This window comes from Acipenser ruthenus, chromosome 25 (genome assembly GCF_902713425.1).
Source record: "Acipenser ruthenus chromosome 25, fAciRut3.2 maternal haplotype, whole genome shotgun sequence".
In the NCBI taxonomy this organism is placed as follows: domain Eukaryota; kingdom Metazoa; phylum Chordata; class Actinopteri; order Acipenseriformes; family Acipenseridae; genus Acipenser; species Acipenser ruthenus.
In genome coordinates, this window is record NC_081213.1 from 4,503,744 (window position 1) to 4,523,432 (window position 19,689).

The 19,689-nt window shown below is 38.2% G+C and overlaps 1 protein-coding gene across 4 annotated transcripts in view; it reads right to left on the reverse strand.

Annotated features, from left to right (window-relative positions):
- The window catches only part of LOC117412890 (four and a half LIM domains protein 3-like), a 32,010-nt gene extending 13,142 nt beyond the window's left edge, over positions 1–18,868 (reverse strand). The window contains exon 1 of one of the 4 annotated variants that reach the window (XM_058999539.1): positions 18,790–18,868. Coding sequence is in view for 1 of the 4 variants with exons in the window: in XM_034021513.3 (XP_033877404.3) it covers positions 18,536–18,635 (100 nt within the window). In the remaining 3 variants the exon portion in view is untranslated. The other 3 variants (XM_034021513.3, XM_058999540.1, XM_058999541.1) reach the window with 3 other exon arrangements.
- Positions 18,869–19,689: the final 821 nt, after the last annotated feature.

Here is a 19,689-nt window from a genome sequence, read left to right on the forward strand (position 1 = left end):
ATAAATGGTATAATATGACATTATAATAATGTCTCCCCTCCACAGTTCTGGATTAGGAATATCCCAGGAGTGCTTTGCTTAAATTGATTCCACAGATTATCAGGGTAAAGATCTGCAAAATGCATTTCCCTTTTTGTGGTCTAACCTCTCTTCTCACAATGAATAATGCTGCATTTAAAACTCCCTCATTAGCATTGCCTGTTTATATTATGGGCTACTTGTCACTCTGGGACTATCCGAAAAGGGCTGGCTACATTCCAGATGTTTCCTGTACTTACTTTTGTTTTATTACAAATTCGTTTAAAAATCACTCTATGCCTACCATTTCAAGGATAACACATTGCAGGGAAAACACACACACACACACAAACACAACAACTTAAATCTGCACACTTATAAAAGGCTAAGATACAAAAAAAGTGCTTTTTAAAAATAGGTCAATCCAGACCAGGAAGCATTAATCTGAAACACCCAACAGTGCACACTCTTCATACACCAGGGTACTCGCCAAAAGAGAGAAACCAGGAGGAACAGCCGTTCACCACAGATAGCAATGCTAACAAACAATTCAAAATCTCTTATCTTTAGTGCCACTACATCTTTTATTGTGTTTTGATATGCAAATATTTCACTACTATTGGTGAACTACTGCATTCTGGTACCTTTGCTGTAGGTCACATGATCGGATTACAGATAGACCATTGAAAGGAGTTTGAACTGCACAGGAACAGAGCCAATTTGTAAATACTTTCCATCTGTAGTGTTGACTTTGGAACAACTGCATAATCCACATTGAAGTACAAAATAGGTGCAACAAAATCAATAGTGATCATTTTGCAAGTGTAAAATCGATGGGCTAGTACTCCTTTAAGTCAGAAAATGTGAGGTTCCAAGGTACAACACAGCCAGGGAAGAACTTCCAAAAGCCAGTTGGAATAAGGTAAAATAAACACAACCACACACACAAAACTAGGGGGCAAGTTCACAGGCAATATTGAGCACACCACATTACGGTTCACATGTTGAGAATAAAACAGTTAAAACAATTTGGTAATTATCAGTATTAGGGTATTATATAAAAAAAAGGATCGATTCCAAAGATACAGCAAGGTTTTGACTCCATCCTCATCCCCATCCTATTCAAGAAAAAAAAAAAAAAACCCTTTACAATATCAAAAACATTCATTCAGTCTACCAATAATGATGTCTTCGTTCATCTCCTAAACTACTGTTTTGACTCCGTAACCAGCTGCCTTTGCCTTTGATCTGCTGCACATTGCAACAACACAAACCAGGTGCTCATCCCTTCCTAGCTTAATGGAAAGTCTACGGTAGGCAGAAAAACTGTAGGCATGTGGTCTACAGAAGAAAGACTACACAGAGCAATGAAGTTCAAACAAACATTCACATAAGTACACAAAACAGACAAAAGCGGGAGATGCACCCTTGCTTCAAAAAAGACACACATCTCCTAACATAGTAATTACTGTAAGGTTTGCAGGAAGTGTTCCACGCCTTCGTAATGTGCGTTCTTTGGGTTTAAAGGGCACTGGTTGGAGCAGACTTGGATCTTGGTGGGCTGCATCTGTCTCTTTAAAGGGGAAAATCCAAGACTTAGCCTTTGCACAGGATGCAATCTGCTATTTATCGTTCCACGTCAGGGTACTTCTCTTTTCCTAGGAAATTCAGCAAAGATAACACATAATGCTGTTGCTTTTCCAAGGTGATGATGTTTTGAGACCAATGATTGTCTGCTTTAAGTCTGTTTTACAGCTAAGCAAACTGCACTTAATTAAAAAGAGAGTTGGCTGAGGGTAATGATTCAGCACTAAACAAAATCAGTGGGGAATAAATAAAATAAAAATTCTTTATGTGACTTTATTGGACGCTGACTAACTTCTTTTAGTCTCTACAGTAGAACAGCGCTGTGGTATCAGTGAGCTTAAATTTATTCTTATTGAAACAGCCAGATGGACCTGTTCCAGTCTCTTCCGTTGCCCGGTGACTGTAAACTGAAAAACGCAATTACATTTAAACAGAGTTTTTATGATTCAGATTAAGTCATCTAGATCCTTGAAACCGTTCTGTATTTCAATGTAATACTGCCAAATCTTTACAGATGCATTTTACTCTTAAATCAAAAGGAATTCATTTTACGCAAATCAGATTTAAAATTTACAAGAATTATTAGACAAGTTGATTTATAATCAGGAGTGTCATTATCACACACACACCAGTGTAAACCATCCTGTTACCATACAGTCCATAGCAGCAAAACCGAATTTTGCAGAACAGCATTGTTAACTGGTAATCATATAGGCCTAATCAAATGTTTTCCTCAAGACAACTCCCTCTAATAAAGATAAATATGAACAATTTTCTACATTAAAACAAAGGCATTTAGCCAAAGCTACCAATTTATCAAGAACCGTTGAACACCCTTATTATTTTTAAAAGTAGGGGGGGCCTTGCTTACACTTTTACCAACCTACATTGTAATTTGACATCTGGTTTGAATTGGGAAAACTAAGCAGTCAGCGTCAGTAGGCCAAAGAAGGTTTGGAGTCTACAGTCTTATTTGAGAATGTGCAGCGAAAGCTTGGTTTGGAAATGCACAGAATAGCGAGAGCAGTTCAAAGTGTTTGTTGCAGGAGGTCTTATTCCCCATCTCCTTGGGGAATTTGACCACTGTTTGTTTTCATTTTGAGTTTGACTCAATGTAAACAAGCAGTAACTTAATCCCAGGAGTCTCCCTGCCTTCCAATAACTTGCTCTGTGACACTGCGTTTTCAGACAAAGATTTATTACCAAAAATGGCAGTTTACGGTATTGTTTAGTGTCATGTGCCTGGGGCACAGCATCGTTCTAAAGTAAAAACTGTTTGTAGTTTGACAGTCTGTTGAATCCAAGTCAAAGCGGTCCTTAACCATTTAAATATGGTCGTCCATAGCAATTAAAAATATCAGCATGGGGATGACTTTGCCATAAAAATGGAAAACACGATCATGTTCCACAGTATGCAGTGTGCAGACCAGCCATATAATTACAGTTTAGAAGAAAAACCCACCACAGATATTTCTGGATTGAATTTCTTTGAAATCTTTAGTCCGCTGTCTTGGGTGCATTTTGGAATCGATACAAAATTCATATATTTATTGTTTCTTTAAAAAGTAAAAGTCTGCCTAGCATCTTGCTGTAAAAAAAAGTTATTTTTTTTTTAAATTTAAAAACAGGTGGAAAACAAACTCCCCCCTCACCCTCAACTTTACACCAAACCAAAAAGAGTGTTCCACGTATGATAGGCAGTGGCAACAAAAGCTACCATCCACACCTACTGTAAACCTCTTCATCATAAACATTCCAACCTCAGACTGTTGTCCCATTAGCCAGACAATATAATCTTGCCTGCATGTTGGGGGGAAGCATGGAGTCAGCTGTAAAAATATGTTTTGTCTGTCCCACCAAGGCACTAATAGTTATTTTTAAAGTCTGGCTTAAGTAGCAAGGACACAAGGGTAGAGCTTCATATTAGGGACTGTCTGAGGTCAGTCACGATGGGTAGACATTAAGACTGATCTTCATAATATAGCCCATGCAGTAACACACAGAAGGTTTTTCCAACCTCAGGAGTTACTGTATACCACTGGCTTGAAGTTCCATGACCAGGGTCTAGGATTCATGGAGGGATGTCACTTTGTAATTTGATTGTAATGGTGGCTTGGGATGCTGACCCAAAGGTAATTTGAGTACATATGGCATGTTTTAAATTACCATTGCGGAATTTAAGCATAGCCTAATAATTCCTTTATTAGCCATGTCCTGACATCTGGTGCCACCATGTGTCGCCATGGTCATTTGGAGTGGTCGTTTTTTTTTTGGTTTTTTTTTTGCAGTCAAAGCTCATTTTTGAGTAAGTATAAATTGATAACGCAAGTATAAAAGTATAGACTTTCCACCTCTCTTTCAAAAAAATAAAATAGGGACAAACTTTGCACCCCCCCTTTAAGATAGGAGCCTGATTTCTCTTGGATCATATGAACAAGTTTTCCATTTGCATTTCATCCGGCATGAATCATTCGACATGGCTCTGGTGGTCAGATATTAAGTCAACAGCATCTCACATCTGAAACATTAATCATTTAAAAGAAATGAGTCAGCTGTAGGCGGACAAATCAACTAGACTTCCTTTGCCCCACTGCCAGATTTCAACTGCAGGTGAGCTCCAGCTCTTGAAACAGCGTAGGTTGGTGCCTCATTCATCTCTGCAACACGCACATTACCAACATTGCTACCAAGCATGAAAAGCAAGTGCATTTAATGAGGTAATAAATATGACTGCAGAAAAAAGGCACAACTTCAAAATGGTACCTACCTCAGGTCAATACGCCTGCATGAGCCCTGGCACACATGTGGTGGAGTAACCTGAACCCCTTTCCCCTTCCTGATCTCCGAAACAGCTTATGACAAAGAATGAGGAAACTTTGAAAGCAGACTGACAGATAGAACAACCTCAATGGATGGCACAGAAACGCGAATTTGGGTCAAGGTGCTGGTACTACTGTATGTAGAGACTGCCCGATTGTCTTTGTTTGTCTGGAAACTTTGTGTTCAGGTGCAAGGCAATCCCAATACGTCATTCAATCATTGTAAAATCGCACCACTGAGTAACCATGCAAACAGGAAATAGGCTACATAATTTGGCAAGGGGCCCTGCTAGGTAAAGGTTTGAAGATCGCTTTCCTGATTTAATTTGCAGATGTTTTACTTTAGCAGCCCAGGAACTGACTGCGTGGTCATCTGGCTTCAGAGAATAAAATTTGATCATTTGTCTATTTTAGTCCTTTGCTATAAAGCAGAACACAATTTTTCAGACAAGTATTCAATTCCTGACTCGCCTACAAATTTTGCCCCCCCCCCCCCCCAAGAGAAAAACTTTGTATGGGTATGAAATAGCAGTTATTTGATGTATTCCTTATTTAGATTCACTTTGTATAGGACTTCAGTTACAAAAAACATGTGGTCTCGAAGTACCGCTGGTACACCAGAGTGTAACCATTAGCCTGTCCCACTGCACTTTGAGAGAAGACACGTCTGAGAACCAGAGAGGCCACATGGGTGCTTTTAACTTCTACATTTTCAAAAGCCTCCAGGATGTGATGAGTGAAACAGAAAACGATAAATAAAGGAGTGTAAGAAGAATACATTAGTTAAGAGAACCGGGATATTTCAGAGCGCTAAGCTAAACCACAGAAAAGTGATCCAAATAGGAGGGTTAGAACCAGCTACCCTTTACTGTATAGCCACTCTGTAAAATAAAAGGGAATTCAGAGTTTTAATATAAACAGCACAAGCTTAGAATTAGTCACATCAAATGATGGATTTGTTAACTTACAGCATATGACTTTGTCCTTGGCAAAAGCGGATTTGCATGATGTAAAGAGAAAAAAATATCCAAAAGAGCCAAATAGGAAATGGCTAGAATGAACACTCTTTTTTAAAAAAGCTTGTATCCAGTGTTGTTTTTCCTTGGCAACCTGTAAACCGCACACAGTTTGAATTCCAATTCTTCACACAAGGCAAGGGTCACTATATTCCCACTGCACTGTAGATTAGCCTGTTCCAGAGGGAGTGACCTCTAGCGTGTGTCTAACTGAGTTCAGGGGTGACTAATTAAAGAACACACAAAACTACTGTGCCAGTTAGGGTGTTCTTCACTAAAATAGACTTCATTGAATAAGAACATTGTCCAGACTCCAGGGTTATGGTTTTTCATCCATCATCTGTAAGATTTCTTAGTTGACTGCACACCAGATGTGATTTGCAAATTTAAAATGAACACTTTGATTGCATGAAGGCCGGGTGTCTACGATAGTAGATCTGCTTGCTGTCATTTTTAATTTCTGCATAAGCACTGCAAAATTATTATTATTATTATTATTATTATTATTATTATTATTTATTTCTTAGCAGACGCCCTTATCCAGGGCGACTTACAATTGTTACAACATATCACATTATACATTATTTCACATTATACAGATATCACATTATTTTTACATACAATTACCCATTTATACAGTAGGGTTTTTACTGGAGCAATCTAGGTAAAGTACCTTGCTCAAGGGTACAACAGCAGTGTCCCCCACTGGGGATTGAACCCACGACGCTCCAGTCAAGAGTCCAGAGCCCTAACCACTACTCCACACTGCTGCCCCAATCAACTTGTAACTCTTGTATGACAATTGCTGACTTGGTATGATCCAGTAGGTACAGTAAGACATGTACACACTGTTAAACTGATATTCCTTGAGCTCTATGTGTTAAATTCAGAAATCTGGCGTGGCCTCAACTTACACCATACATACAAGGATGGATATAAAAATAAAAAAAACCTTTTCTAGAATTTTGTGTCACTAAATTAGCCACGCTGCAACCTGCATGTTCATGTCCATCTTGCGTATTTAACTTGTAAGCTGTTGACAAAGATATCTAACGGACCCAGGCCTACACACACACACACTGTGCACTTTCCTGTCCTTTAAAGCAGAGGATGTCTTTCTGTTGACCTCAATTTTAACCATCACCTCCTCCCACTGTTAAAAAAAGGAACTTCTGACTTCCTCTGCCTGCTGAGATGAGGTCCTGCTGAAAAGGATTCAAGGACACAAACAAACCAAGCTGCTTGGGGCCATTATAACACAATAGTCTAAAAGCCTTGGTTACCACTACTTTAAAACTTCTCATTTAAATAAATACATAAACAGCACCCTGCATGTTAAATGTGAAGGTCCTTTTACTGAAAGATATAATAAAAACCATTCCAGAGAAAAATGAAAAAGCTTTGGACTCCATGCAATGTACCATGTAATGCAAGCCTACAAGATGACAGATTTCACCCTGCCAATGGTCTTGTGTAATAGGTTATGGATGTGGGGAATACAAGCCAACATCTGCTTCAACATTCTCGCTCATTAATATAAAGAACCCATTGAGTTCTAGTTATGCCTTGTTGTAGGGTGTCCCTTACTGTACTAGAGACCCCGTTAAGTTTGGGTGAGACAACTGTGCAGGGATGCCAATTACACTGGAATTACTCCGCAATTTCTCAAACGTAATTTATAAATTAAATTCATGAAAAGGACCCGAGCTATCAATCTCATAGAAAATGTTTTTGAATATAGATATTGTAGCTTCTATTTATTCAAGGACTGCCAAAGCAAAGGAAACATATGGTACTTTTCATGTCCTTGGCTGTGGGCAGGAGACAGTACTGATATCTCAGCAGCTGGCTGAACTAGACCCTGAGGTACTTCCTCAGTCTGTATACTAGACAGATACCGGAGTTACAGGGTCCTAATGAGGCAACTACTCCCCCCAGCAAGGAAAGTCAGCATTGCTCTTGGCAGTATTTGCCTTTTCCAAGGGTAATCATTAAGTTTATTTGATTAGCGGGGCCAAGCCTGGCACACGTGTATAGTCAAATAGAAATCCAAACTAAACGGCAAAGTGACACAATGGAAAATGCTGGTGGTGTTGAAATGATACAAAAGGTTAAAGACTGTTTTGTCTGGAGTGCAAATAAACAATCTCTGGGGTTTACCCAGGCTTGCCCAAATTCTGAGGTGGGTCAACTGAGGACTTTAGAATAATGCTTTTTGGGACAAAGCACTATATTTTAAAAGCACAACCAGTTGAGGAAGGGTTAAACTTCAAAATACATCCATAAATCACCTATTAAATTATACCTCTCCCATTAAGAAACAAACATATTTACACAATCCACTAAATGTTGAGAAACACGTTTCAAAAGGAGACATTCGAATTTCAACAAAATTGGTTAGCAACAGACCAGACTTTCGTTTCATGGGTATGGGTATGAAATGTATAAATACCCACAGGGGTCAAACTTGTTTCTCAACTTCAGTTTTCTCATTCTTAAAATATTTTACATTGTTCTCTGTTGGTAGCCAGACGTTTATTTTCAAAAGACCCAAGGCCTGAAGTTAGGTCTTTTGCATCAAACATATACCCCTACATCGGATCAGAATCTAATCAATTTCCAAAATAAGCTGCCATTGACTGAAAAAAAAAAAAAAAAAAAAAAAAGGTAGTTTTCACAGAATTTCATAAAAAAATTTAATAAAAATATTTCATAAAAATAGCAATCGCTACTTGTCAACTCCATCTTGTATCATCTGGAGCGGTTTAAAGCTTTGTAGTTAGGACGGTAATCCCTTTATCTGCACGCTTAATAAAAAAAAATAAAAAAAAACACAACAACCTAGACACTTAATTTACAGCAGATACCTAGACAATGAGAGATAGCAGATTTGAATGAATGTTCTTCCAGTCAAGCACAGCTTTATCTGGCTGGCTGCAATGACTCGCATCAGGCTACAACAGGTGCTGTGGCTAGAGTGACCTTCCCAGACAGGCAGCACAGAACCTGGTTAACCACTTCATTACCCCATAAAGGTAAACTGCAGGCATTCTCTCTTTAGAGAAGATGCCATTAGTATAACAGATGCCCTTTTGTAACAATCAATACAGGTCGTTTGTTTAAAACATTCCTCCATCCGTCATACATTAATTGTACTGTTCTTGCCAATGTATTCAGACTCACACTCATATTTAAAACAAATGTACTTTTGTTGCCGGTATGTTAAAAAAAAAAAAAAATGATGACACTAACCTGAAAGAAAAAAAGTAAAGCTTTCTTTAACCTAATATAATTCAAATACACATTAACATGATTTATGGAGCAATTTCTTTATTCACGTCTTTACTGTATGAATTTAAATAGTTAAAACGCAACTAATGTTTCATAGAACCCTTTTATTAAAGGGGATTAAAGTTAAGAGATACAGTTTCATGTGTGTGGGACTGCTGCCTGCGGTTCTGGTGCAAGGGACTGCCCGCAGAGCTGTAACCAGAGTCCTCCAGGCTGTCACAAAGATTTGCCTGCAGTGGAGTGACTGGTGGTGGTTTACACAGACGGCTCTGATTTTTCTCCCACCATAAACCTCAGACAGTTTCCATTTTCTCTGTAACAAAGCATTTTTGAAGAGTGAGGTAATGCTCCTTGTGTCACCAGTGCAGTTCTCTACTCAGTCAAGCTAAGCCTTTGAACTGGTTCTGGAGACCCAGATGGGAACCATTTGGAGCGGACAACAGACTGGGACAGTGCCTGAGTTTAAAGAGTAGGTGCAAGGTAATTCTAATGTAGTTTAAATTAGCACTCACCATGTGTGTATCGGGGTGGAATGTACTCTCCAAGCAGAATCTACACAGCAAAAAATCTCTGCTGATAATTTAGCTTAAATTGAACCCGAAGAAGCAGACAATAGTGTCAAAGTGCAGTCTTCTGGGGCTCAAGGAGTCTATCAAAAGCAAGAAAAATGACGTCCCTCATAAAAACTTTGAAGACCTTTAAGTTGACCATACAGCAATTTCCACTGCTGTCATCTTCGTATCATGTCTACTTATTGACGCAAGCAGTAATGCTATTGCCGGGCTCGTGTAATTAAGTAAATTGCCACTAAGGTAGTGAAAATTGTATCCCCTTTCGTCACTGCTAAAGACTTCAGGATTTGAATAGCTAGCACATATGGATTCAATTATTCTTTCGGGTAACCACAAAATACCTCCTGCCATTTAAACTTGCATTCTACCAAGCACAGCACTTTAATTCCCCACTGGTGTCTCAGGTAACCAGTGTAGCCCGAAGGAGCAGCATCACACAGTTTTACAACAAAAATATAATTAATTCTGTTCAATCAGCCTGCATTATAATCTGCAGGACGCACTGATTGTGCTAACCACACTCATTTTTGCATTCCATTCCAAACAATCTTTTTATTGGAGGCAACGTTCCAAAGGGAAGCCTTTGTGTGATCACTTCTATATATCTTATGATGGAATGCTATGGATAAACACGGTCTGAAACCACTAAACGATTAGTAAACAAAAGAGTTCAAATCAAATGTTTTGTTAGGATTCTAGCAAAGAACACCAGCTGTCTCCGTAATTAACAATACACTCAATACCTGAAATTAAACATTATGTCATACTGGCTAATGAAGACTAATTAAACAATGCTGACTACAAAATGATGTGTGATTTAGGAGTGAATTAATGCAAAATGAGCTATATGCCGACCGTCTTGATGAATTATTGGTCTTGAAATGTCTCAAAGGTTTATATAGATTTAAAAATAACACAGCCATCAATGATAGTATCTGACTCCACAGTTTCTATGGAGGGGGTAGTAATTAAAATGTTAACTTCCTCCGACACATCTGTTTCACCTCCTCTGTAAAGATAACCATCAAGGCAGCTCCGCTCATTAGGTGGCCCTGGGGTGCGACAGAAGAATTGCCTTGACAACAAACATTAAAACAACAAAATTAGCATTTCCACCCCCAACAGCCATTCCAATAAAAGGCCCTTTTTCTCAACCCTGGTCTACTAATGTGAACTACTGGGACAGCCTACACAGAAATGTTTAAGGAGTTAACAAGGTTAATAAAGGTTTTTGGATATACAACTATTACAAAAATGGATTTGGGAAAACTTGAATTAGTAGAAATCAGCCCAAGTCCAGCACTTCTAATGGAAACACATTTTTATTTATGTCCATTTATGTTATTCATTTCACAACAATCCTGGGTCATCACTTTGAAGGTTTTTCTTCAGGCTTGCAATAAAAATAAGCAGACCACTGGAAATGCATGCTTTGTCCAGCCCAAGTGCCATTATAATCCCCTATTCTCAATGCAAAACACAAGTATGTACAAACAGCTCCACTGCATTCCCATATCCAGCAGTGGAGGATAAAAAAAAAAAAATGTATTAGTCCAGAAACCACAATGTATTCTCTTTTTATGAAAACGCAACCCAGTTATTAATGCCCTCAAAGAAATGTGCAAGCGCAGCACACTGTTTCCAGGAAAATAAAAAACATTCCCTGCCTGACAGGCTTATAAAACGGCTGGAGAGTTTAGACAAGCAGAGTGACAGATATGAACAGCTCTCTTAATCCTGCTCCATGGGGTTTACAGTCAGTGATGAAACTGCGGTAAGCGCCAAAGAAAAGAAAGAAAAAAAAAAGTTCATTACGTGAGATTAGGTGGATTAATGGAACAAAAGGGTCAAACGTCAATGAAAAATGTATCGAGACTTATACAGGTCAACTCAGTAATGACATACTGGTTCTAGGTCTTATACAACAAAGAAAATACACATTTAAATCAAACTGTTATAGGTTACAGTGTTTCCAATTTCATTAACGTAATCTGTCTTGCTTTGGCCATACTTTTGAGATTCTTAGCCTGGCCTTGTTCTTCCAAAATGGACTGCAGTATAGAGAGGACCCAGATTCACCAGTTAAGCACAGTCATCGTGGGCACGAATCTGCTTCATCTCCACAACAGTGTTTATAAGAAAGTCAAGTACAGTACTGTCTTTCCGTTTAGCAAAAAAAAAAAAAAACTGCCATGTAGATATACTTTCATAAAAATATCTTCTATTAGACCACACACTACACACACAGTTCAATATTCACTTGACAGAGGATAAAACAATTACGCATTAGGTATGCAACCCTAACCCTAAACCTGACCTACAATTCTTAATACTGAACATTACCAGGCTGGTCCAGCTTTCTAATTGAGAACGAACAGAAATTGGGAATGCCGGACATTAGCAATGAGAATTGTGTGCTACCTTACCTAAGGCAACATTTGGTAGTTCAAGATTAGTGTTAATGAGGGTCTTTGAGACCAGTTGTATACGTTTGCAGAACAAACATCATAACAGACATGTCAATGAAAACAGGAGTATTAATATTTTTTTTAAAACAGCACCTTTAAAAACCACTGACCACTATATAAAGCAAGGCCAAGACCTAAGTTAAAGCTGCAGTTCAAGTATAATTTCTTTACAAGTTTTATACTAATTCTTACCCCGTCGCCAGAAGCAATTACTGCTTGTTTAAGCCTGCTGGTTAGCAAACCCTTTGAAGACAAGGGAATCATTTCTGAAGAAGCCACATACTTGATTGCTCAACTAATACATCATGTGCTGTAACATTTGTACTGTGTGTTTAGTTTACAGCTCCATTGCTTTAGGCTGTACCCAGGGCGCTGAGCTGTCTCTTTTACTATCTCTGGTCACAGGTTTAAAAGGGTACACATGTCTAAACCAGCTACACTAACCATGATCAAAACCAAACTCCAGATTTCCAGCCACATCTAACCAGGATTGAGAAGTCTGTTTTTTCCACCAGGTCCTCATTAAATGTGATGTCATTGTTATCCGATTCATTCTTTACAGATGTTCAGACTAATTAACTGCTGGGAAGTAATAATAAGCTTTAGGATACTGTTTTTGGCTTCAAACCCCAGAAAGGAACCAGCAAACCTTGCAAATCTCCTGTTTGGAATAAAGGGCACTAATCTGTCAACTGAATGTTCAATTAGCAAGGATTACTGCTTGCATTTCAAGCCAAGATTTGGTGCTGGTCCCTTGATGTACACTGTAGCCATCTCTGTTGCTGGCATATTTGATCAAGGAAAAGGGTCTATAAAAAAGATAGGAATTCCACCTACAAAGGACGGCCATAAATATTAACGATGGAAGTTGTTTCACCTTTAATTGAACTACCAGAGATTATGTTTGCAGAAATGAACTTGCTACTGCCACATTCCTATTTTTTTCCATGTTTATAGAACCGTATGTATCTTTAAACAACTTCAATCTTCAGTATGTTGTTTAGTATTATGAGATGCGATTTAATATTTAAAGACGATATTGTTTAAAGATAGCGCTCATATTAAAAATGGACGCAAAGTAAGAAAAGACCTTAAAATTAGCTAATTTGCACAACTGGACCAACATTATTATTATTATTATTATTATTATTATTATTTGTTTCTTAGCAGACGCCCTTATCCAGGGTGACTTGCAATTGTTACAAGATATCACATTATATATTATTCAGATATCACATTATTTACATACAATTACCCATTTATACAGTTGGATTTTTACTGGAGCAATCTAGGGAAAGCTCAAGGATTCAGCAGCAGTGTCCCCCACCTGGGATTGAACCCACAACCCTCTGGTCAAGAGTCCAGATCCCTAACCACTACTCCACACTGCTACTCACATTGATCAACATATACCTTGCCATTGCTGGATTTTTTTTTTTTTTTTTGAGCATTTTACACCACTGGGTTATCAACCTGGATCACATCAACCACCTATTCTTAGTTATCCAGAGATCACCAGAAAAAATAAGTAGTTGATGCAATCCAAATGGATGCCCTGTTAATGTAAAAATCTTTAAATAAACATCTTGGCAGGGACCTCTTACAAAAAAGTAAGAAAAAAAGTCTCCCAATCCATTGTACTGGATTGGCCTAAATATCATCTTCACTTGTGATTTCCACTGAAACATCCAAACGCTGGCCCTGATGATCGGTTTATATCTGATTCTGAAAATCCAGCCTACCAGTCTTACAGAAGACAAACGTATAATGTGACATCCTTCTCCCATTCTAGTAGATAAAAAGAAATATCAGAGATTTCACAGTGCTTTTCCATTATTGTTGGCTTGAACGTGGAAGCAAAAACGATTCCTCCTTCAACTTAAAACAGCAACACATTGGTCAGATAAAGATAAAAGCACAAGCAACTTAGAGAGCTCTGGAGTTATACATTAACCATGACCCCTTCAGACTCTCCGGCAACTCTTGTTTTTTTTTTTTGCTTCTAAGTTACAGGTTTTACAACTGGCAGAGTTTCCATCTGATCTATTCATCAAAACCTCCATGATGAAGTGTCCACTGCTGTAAGATAAGGTTACCATTCCCAAACGGGACCATTGCACAGTGAAAGCTTGAACACTATGACCCTATACCAAAGAATAGGGTTCCAATAACAACCCTTTCTTCCTGACTTGATAGCAAGTACAGTTTGTCCACTGTAGTGGACCTGGGCTATGTGACGTGACTTCATACCACTATAGCTGATATTTTTTCTATTGCATTGTGTTTGAAATATACACCTATTCCAAATTAAATACAATAAAACACACATCAATAACCTACATTTAACAGAAGAAAAGTGGGACCAGTGATAATACTTCTAGTCCTAATAAAAATGAAAATGGATTTTAAAATCTTGTTTAGCACTAGACATTTTTGGTTGGTGGGCAGTGTAGAAAAAAGCCTGTTTTTCTCCATTAATCAGCTTGCAAATTGAAATAAAACTACAGACAGATGATTGTAGCTCACATGGTTCTGACTTTAGGTTTAGAACCAGTCTTCCGATAACTTTAAACTTATTTGGGTATACATACTTATGAATGGGAAGAATTATTAAATGACGTGATGCCAAAACGCGATTATTATTATTATTTATTTCTTAGCAGACGCCCTTATCCAGGGCGACTTACAATTGATACAAGATATCACATTATTTTTACATACAATTACCCATTTATACAGTTGGGTTTTTACTGGAGCAATCTAGGTAAAGTACCTTGCTCAAGGGTACAGCAGCAGTGTCCCCCAGCTGGGATTGAACCCACGACCCTCCAGTCAAGAGTCCAGAGCCCTAACCACTACTCCACACTACTGCCCGAGGAATTATAAGAGGAATGATGCCCGTGGGCCTATTTACAGTATAAATCAAGTAAAAACATAATCTACCAGCATCTACACAGCAAAGCAGAAGCAAAGCTGATCAAACAACTTCCTCTTAAAAAAAAAAATAAAACTGGTGGACCAATACTTGAGTCATAAACAAAGCAGATCATGCCTTGGCATGCTTTTCAGTTATCGAATATTGTCTAAAAATGGTCACAATAAAAATGATTATCCCAAATCATGTTAAAACATTCTCCCTATTTAGAAGCTCTTATTTAGATTTTCCTCTGTGTGCTTTTCGCTTGTCGGCTTTTTAAAATAAAGCCATACCACTGTTTTAAAGTAAACTTCCCCAATGCCCAGTTTAATGAACCGGCACGTAACACCTCCACCACACCCCACCCAGTCCTCTTATAAAACAGAAATAAGGAAGAACACAACAATGGTAGCATCACTGATTCTTTTTAAATTTTAGGTGACTATCAGAAACATGACTAAAATCGCTAATAATATGATTACAGATTTTTTTTAAAAAAATCATATATATTATTTCTTTCAGACTGTAAAAAGCCCTAATAAACACAGGAAAACAAAACAAACTAAAACAGACCCCTGATCCTTGGCTCCTGCTGTCACCCAGTGTGACTCTGCCTCACTCTAGTTTAAAATGAAACACTGCAGAAACAGAAGATGAACTGCAATATCAAACTTGTGGGTAATGTAGACACTCTGTGGATTAATAAAAGCCAATTATTTTTACAGTATACATGGTAACCGTTTCATTAAAAAGCACTGGCGTTCAACTGACTTCTCAGTTTTTCCTTGGCGAAATTAAAAAGTTTAGCAGTTGCACACAAAGCCTTGATATAAATCAAGTCCACAGAGCAGTTTTTATGAAGTGCCTGAGATGGAAAAGCACAATCAATGGCAGCTTATCCTTACCATTTTGTTCCCCCTTCAGTCCCACTCAAAATGGCAATTGTGGAAGTTAAAAGGGACTTTTAATGCCGTGCTTTTCTGCTCATCCCAATTCCAAACTGAAAGAACCGATAGAGAAAACAAACCTCAAAAACAGGAAAAGGCAGTTCGGTCCTCCTTGGCTCATCTTGTCACCCAGCATGACGCCTGCTTCACTCCAAACTGCACACACATGCACCTAATCCACAAGTTTACTCAAGAACAAAAACACTGCAGTGTGGACACACAACACAAGGGACTGCAGCCTGAAGCCCTTCAGATCTCTAATTCAGTCCAGTTAGAAATTTCAGTTGCAACTGAAACAGACTTAACGGACTAACATTTTAAAGCAATGACAGGAATGGCATTAGTATTTCAATTCACAGGGCCTTTGGAGAAAAGTACTTGCACCGAAAAGTGTGTGCTATATATTGAAGGTGTTTCTTGTTGTCCAATCCCTGTAGGTTTTTAAGCAGAGTGGATTATGCATTGATCTCTAGACTGATACAGTACAGCACAGTTTGAGTAAACCTCCCAGAGTAGACTAACAGCACTGATGCACCATTGTGCTGACAGACACCCAGTCCCAGCAAGGCACACTCCCCTTTGCAAAGTCATTTGTCAGCCTGGACTAGTCTGCTGTAAATAAAGTCTTTGTCTGTGAAGCCCTGTCTACATTAAAAGACCCATGACTGATAAATAAAATTTACAAGGAGCCGTCACCCCCACAAGACTCTGCAAAACTCCTCTGCTGTGACCTCGCAGCCAAGAAAAAAGGTTTAACCTTGTGCCCTCCCATTGGGGGGGTTAATCTGCCTTCACTCAGATTCACTTAGCAACGAGGCCTTGTTTAACACAGAAACCATACCTGGCTACACCAGAGCCACACACTGCTTTAAAAACACAGATTTCGTTAATAGTTTCAGACCACAAATATGTGCTACTCAAACTATTCCCAGTTAAGAAAAATAAACCGCTCTTCCTAAAATTAACACAGTTCACATGCAAAGAGCCAATTAAACATATTGCTTGCATTCTTCCCCAGGATACTTTTTTTTTCAGTTGGTTTCACAGTGCTAATCAGGGTCTGTGAAACCAGTCATAAGTGTTTTACATTACTGATAGGACTGTAGCGAAGCAGTTTCCCTTATGGCAGACTGCATCCTACTATCATTTTTTGTCTTAAACCTGAACATGTATTTGAACACCTGGCAAATATATGTTTCAGCAGGGCCCTAAGCACTGCATCACCAATTGAATATGCCTAAATGCTGGCCAAAATCAGTTAGTGTACTGTGCTAAACATATAGAAAACTACTATAGAAGACTTATAATGCCTGGGCTCATACAAACAAGTGCAAATTCCCCATTTTCAACGACAGGATTCACCGTCACCAACCAAGCATCTGAAACAAGTTGCCAGTGTATTGCGCAACACTACGCTATGGTACAGTTGAGCAACATCAACTGAAAATAAGGAGTGGTAATTAGTCATATAAAAAATGCATAATTCAAAGTCATAAACCCTCAGTTACTCACACATCGGGTGACTGTCAGGCCACATTCACCATGGGGAATTGTACAGAACAGTATTTTCTAGGGGCACTGAACTAGTTTATTATTTGAATGTTCCATTCGGTCAGTTTTAAACACGCTGAGACCTATTTGTATTTAAAGACCACCGGCTTGCTTTATGTTCTGGAACATAAATCTTGTCTGGCATGGACTGTCTGCTGTCTTTCCCTAGGCACAGCATTGAGACTGTTTCCCTTCGCTCGTTTCCTGGTGCAGCAGTACAGGGTCTCATGTTTGTGTTCACTTTGCCTGCTAGGGTTAAAGTTTAACTGCTGCTGTGCTGTACGGGATGTTAACCATTCTAAAGAGTATTCCAGTCTTTCAAAAAAGGAAACAGCAAATTCCATTAGCCGTGCAGCTCGCAACGTGCTGGCTTGCGACAGAAATATCCCCCTTTCCTGTTCTCTCCTCACTACATTGACCTCACGAGCTTCATATCATATGTTAATACTGAACAAAACTTTGTAAATTCAATGACAAACGTCTTGACCAAGTCTTACATTTGTTTATTGAGTATATGGATACTATTTTAAAATATATGAATCAAGATGCCCGAGGGACGAAAAAAAAGTAGTATTTTCTGACAATTAATATAAAACAGTTTTTTTAAAAAAAAGAATATTACTTAACCATAGGGTTTTAGTGCAATTACTATCTATCCCTTCATATTACTATCTATCCCTTCATATTATAAGTACAGTGAGGTACTGACATGAGTTCAACGAAACCTTTTGGCCATAAATCCATATCACAACATCAGTTACATTCAGTTTGAAGCAAAGAACACAGCGCCACCTACTGTACTTCTTATAGTACAGTTCTTAAATACATACCCACAGCGTGATAAAATGCCACCAACATATTAAATAAACTACGTCTTCATGTCGCCTATATATTTTTATTCCTGTTACATTTATTTTTCTACTGTAACGTTTGAGCGGTAATCGGATTTATGTAGGCAGGTCATTAGCTATCGACAGATTTCTTTCATCTGCCATAATGTAATAATTGTTTTTTTTTATTACTATAATGTAATTTACCTTTTATCTATCAATTGTAGCTGACAGTTATGTAACCGTCTACCGTTTAAAAATCTACATACTGTTGCTAGCAATATGAATCTTGAAACATCGTTCAGTTTTATGGGCATTTCTTTGCATTTAATTACTGTATTTCAAGCCATGCTTTTTAAAAAGGAAGTTTTACATAGTCTACCTATGTTGCAATTTGCAATAGCCACAAATGAAATATGATGCTCCGGTAATATTTAGCGTAATGGCACGAACACAAAAGTTAAAATCCTTAACAGCAAAACTCAAATATGTTTTGATAGATATAGAATTTGAAGTTACCGTGTGCAACAAGTTCAGAAATTTCTGCCGTGCGAACTTCAGCGGTCTGAGAAGTCGATTGTCTTCTGCTGTCCTTTCCCTTCCCCGTTTCTACAGACATTCAGCAGCCTCTAAACACACTGCTTGCTAACACTGTTGCAAGCACTAATCCACTCGGTTCAGGAATAAGAGCTGCAGTCTACACCACAGAGGAAGTTCGTGAGTCACAGCCCCCGCCCCTATGTTCTCAAACATCAGGCAACTCCCTGACTCACATCAGAGTTGCAACTCTCCAGCGAGAGAGGTGTGACACGGGTGGTGAATTTTCAGCGTCCCGGTTTAACTCTTTCTGTTTAGGGTCTTTGTTATTTAATTGAATAATTACATTTACACTTTTATCACGTCTAAGTGGTGTTGATTGTCTGCACTCACACACCCAGCTAGATTGATTTGACTCAAGTCACCTGTCTACTCTCACAAGCGTAATCAGAAACGCAAGTAACTACCAGGAAGTATCAACAGCTTTTATTCCACCCAGTAGCTTGGTCTTTGAAACAGAAGTATAACATTGCTAATATTGCTAATAATAATAAGAGCTAATAAGACCAAATAATAATATTATTGCTAATAAGAGGTAAGGAAGTGGTCAGAAATATTTTTTTTTTTTAGCGAGAACTGCCTGAAAGATAAATAGAGATTCAATTGTTTTTATGCAAATGAAAATAATAGAGTTGGTAAATGTTTACAATATTTTATTGCGGGTGTGTTAACTCAAACAAAAGCTTTTCTTACTAGTTGAGTGGCTTAACATATAATACAGTTTTATAGAGGGTGGAACATGGTAATATAATTACACTAAAACAAATACGATTCCACCATACAGTATTATTAGATACAGTATTGCTGTATTAGAACAGTATACAGTACAATCAAATGAAGATATTGGTTTGCATACAACTCCCACTTTTTAATATCCTTGTTTTTTTGTGATTTATAATAAGTTCAGATATCGTGTGTAAGGTGTTTCTTATTATAAAATACATGCTTTTAACACCAACAGCCATAGTCAGCCCTGGGGGGAAAAACAAGCTGTGCAGAAATATCTTAAATTCCTTAAATACAAAAGCATCTATTGCAAGAATGTTGTGAATCACGATTATCAGCAGAGGAGACAA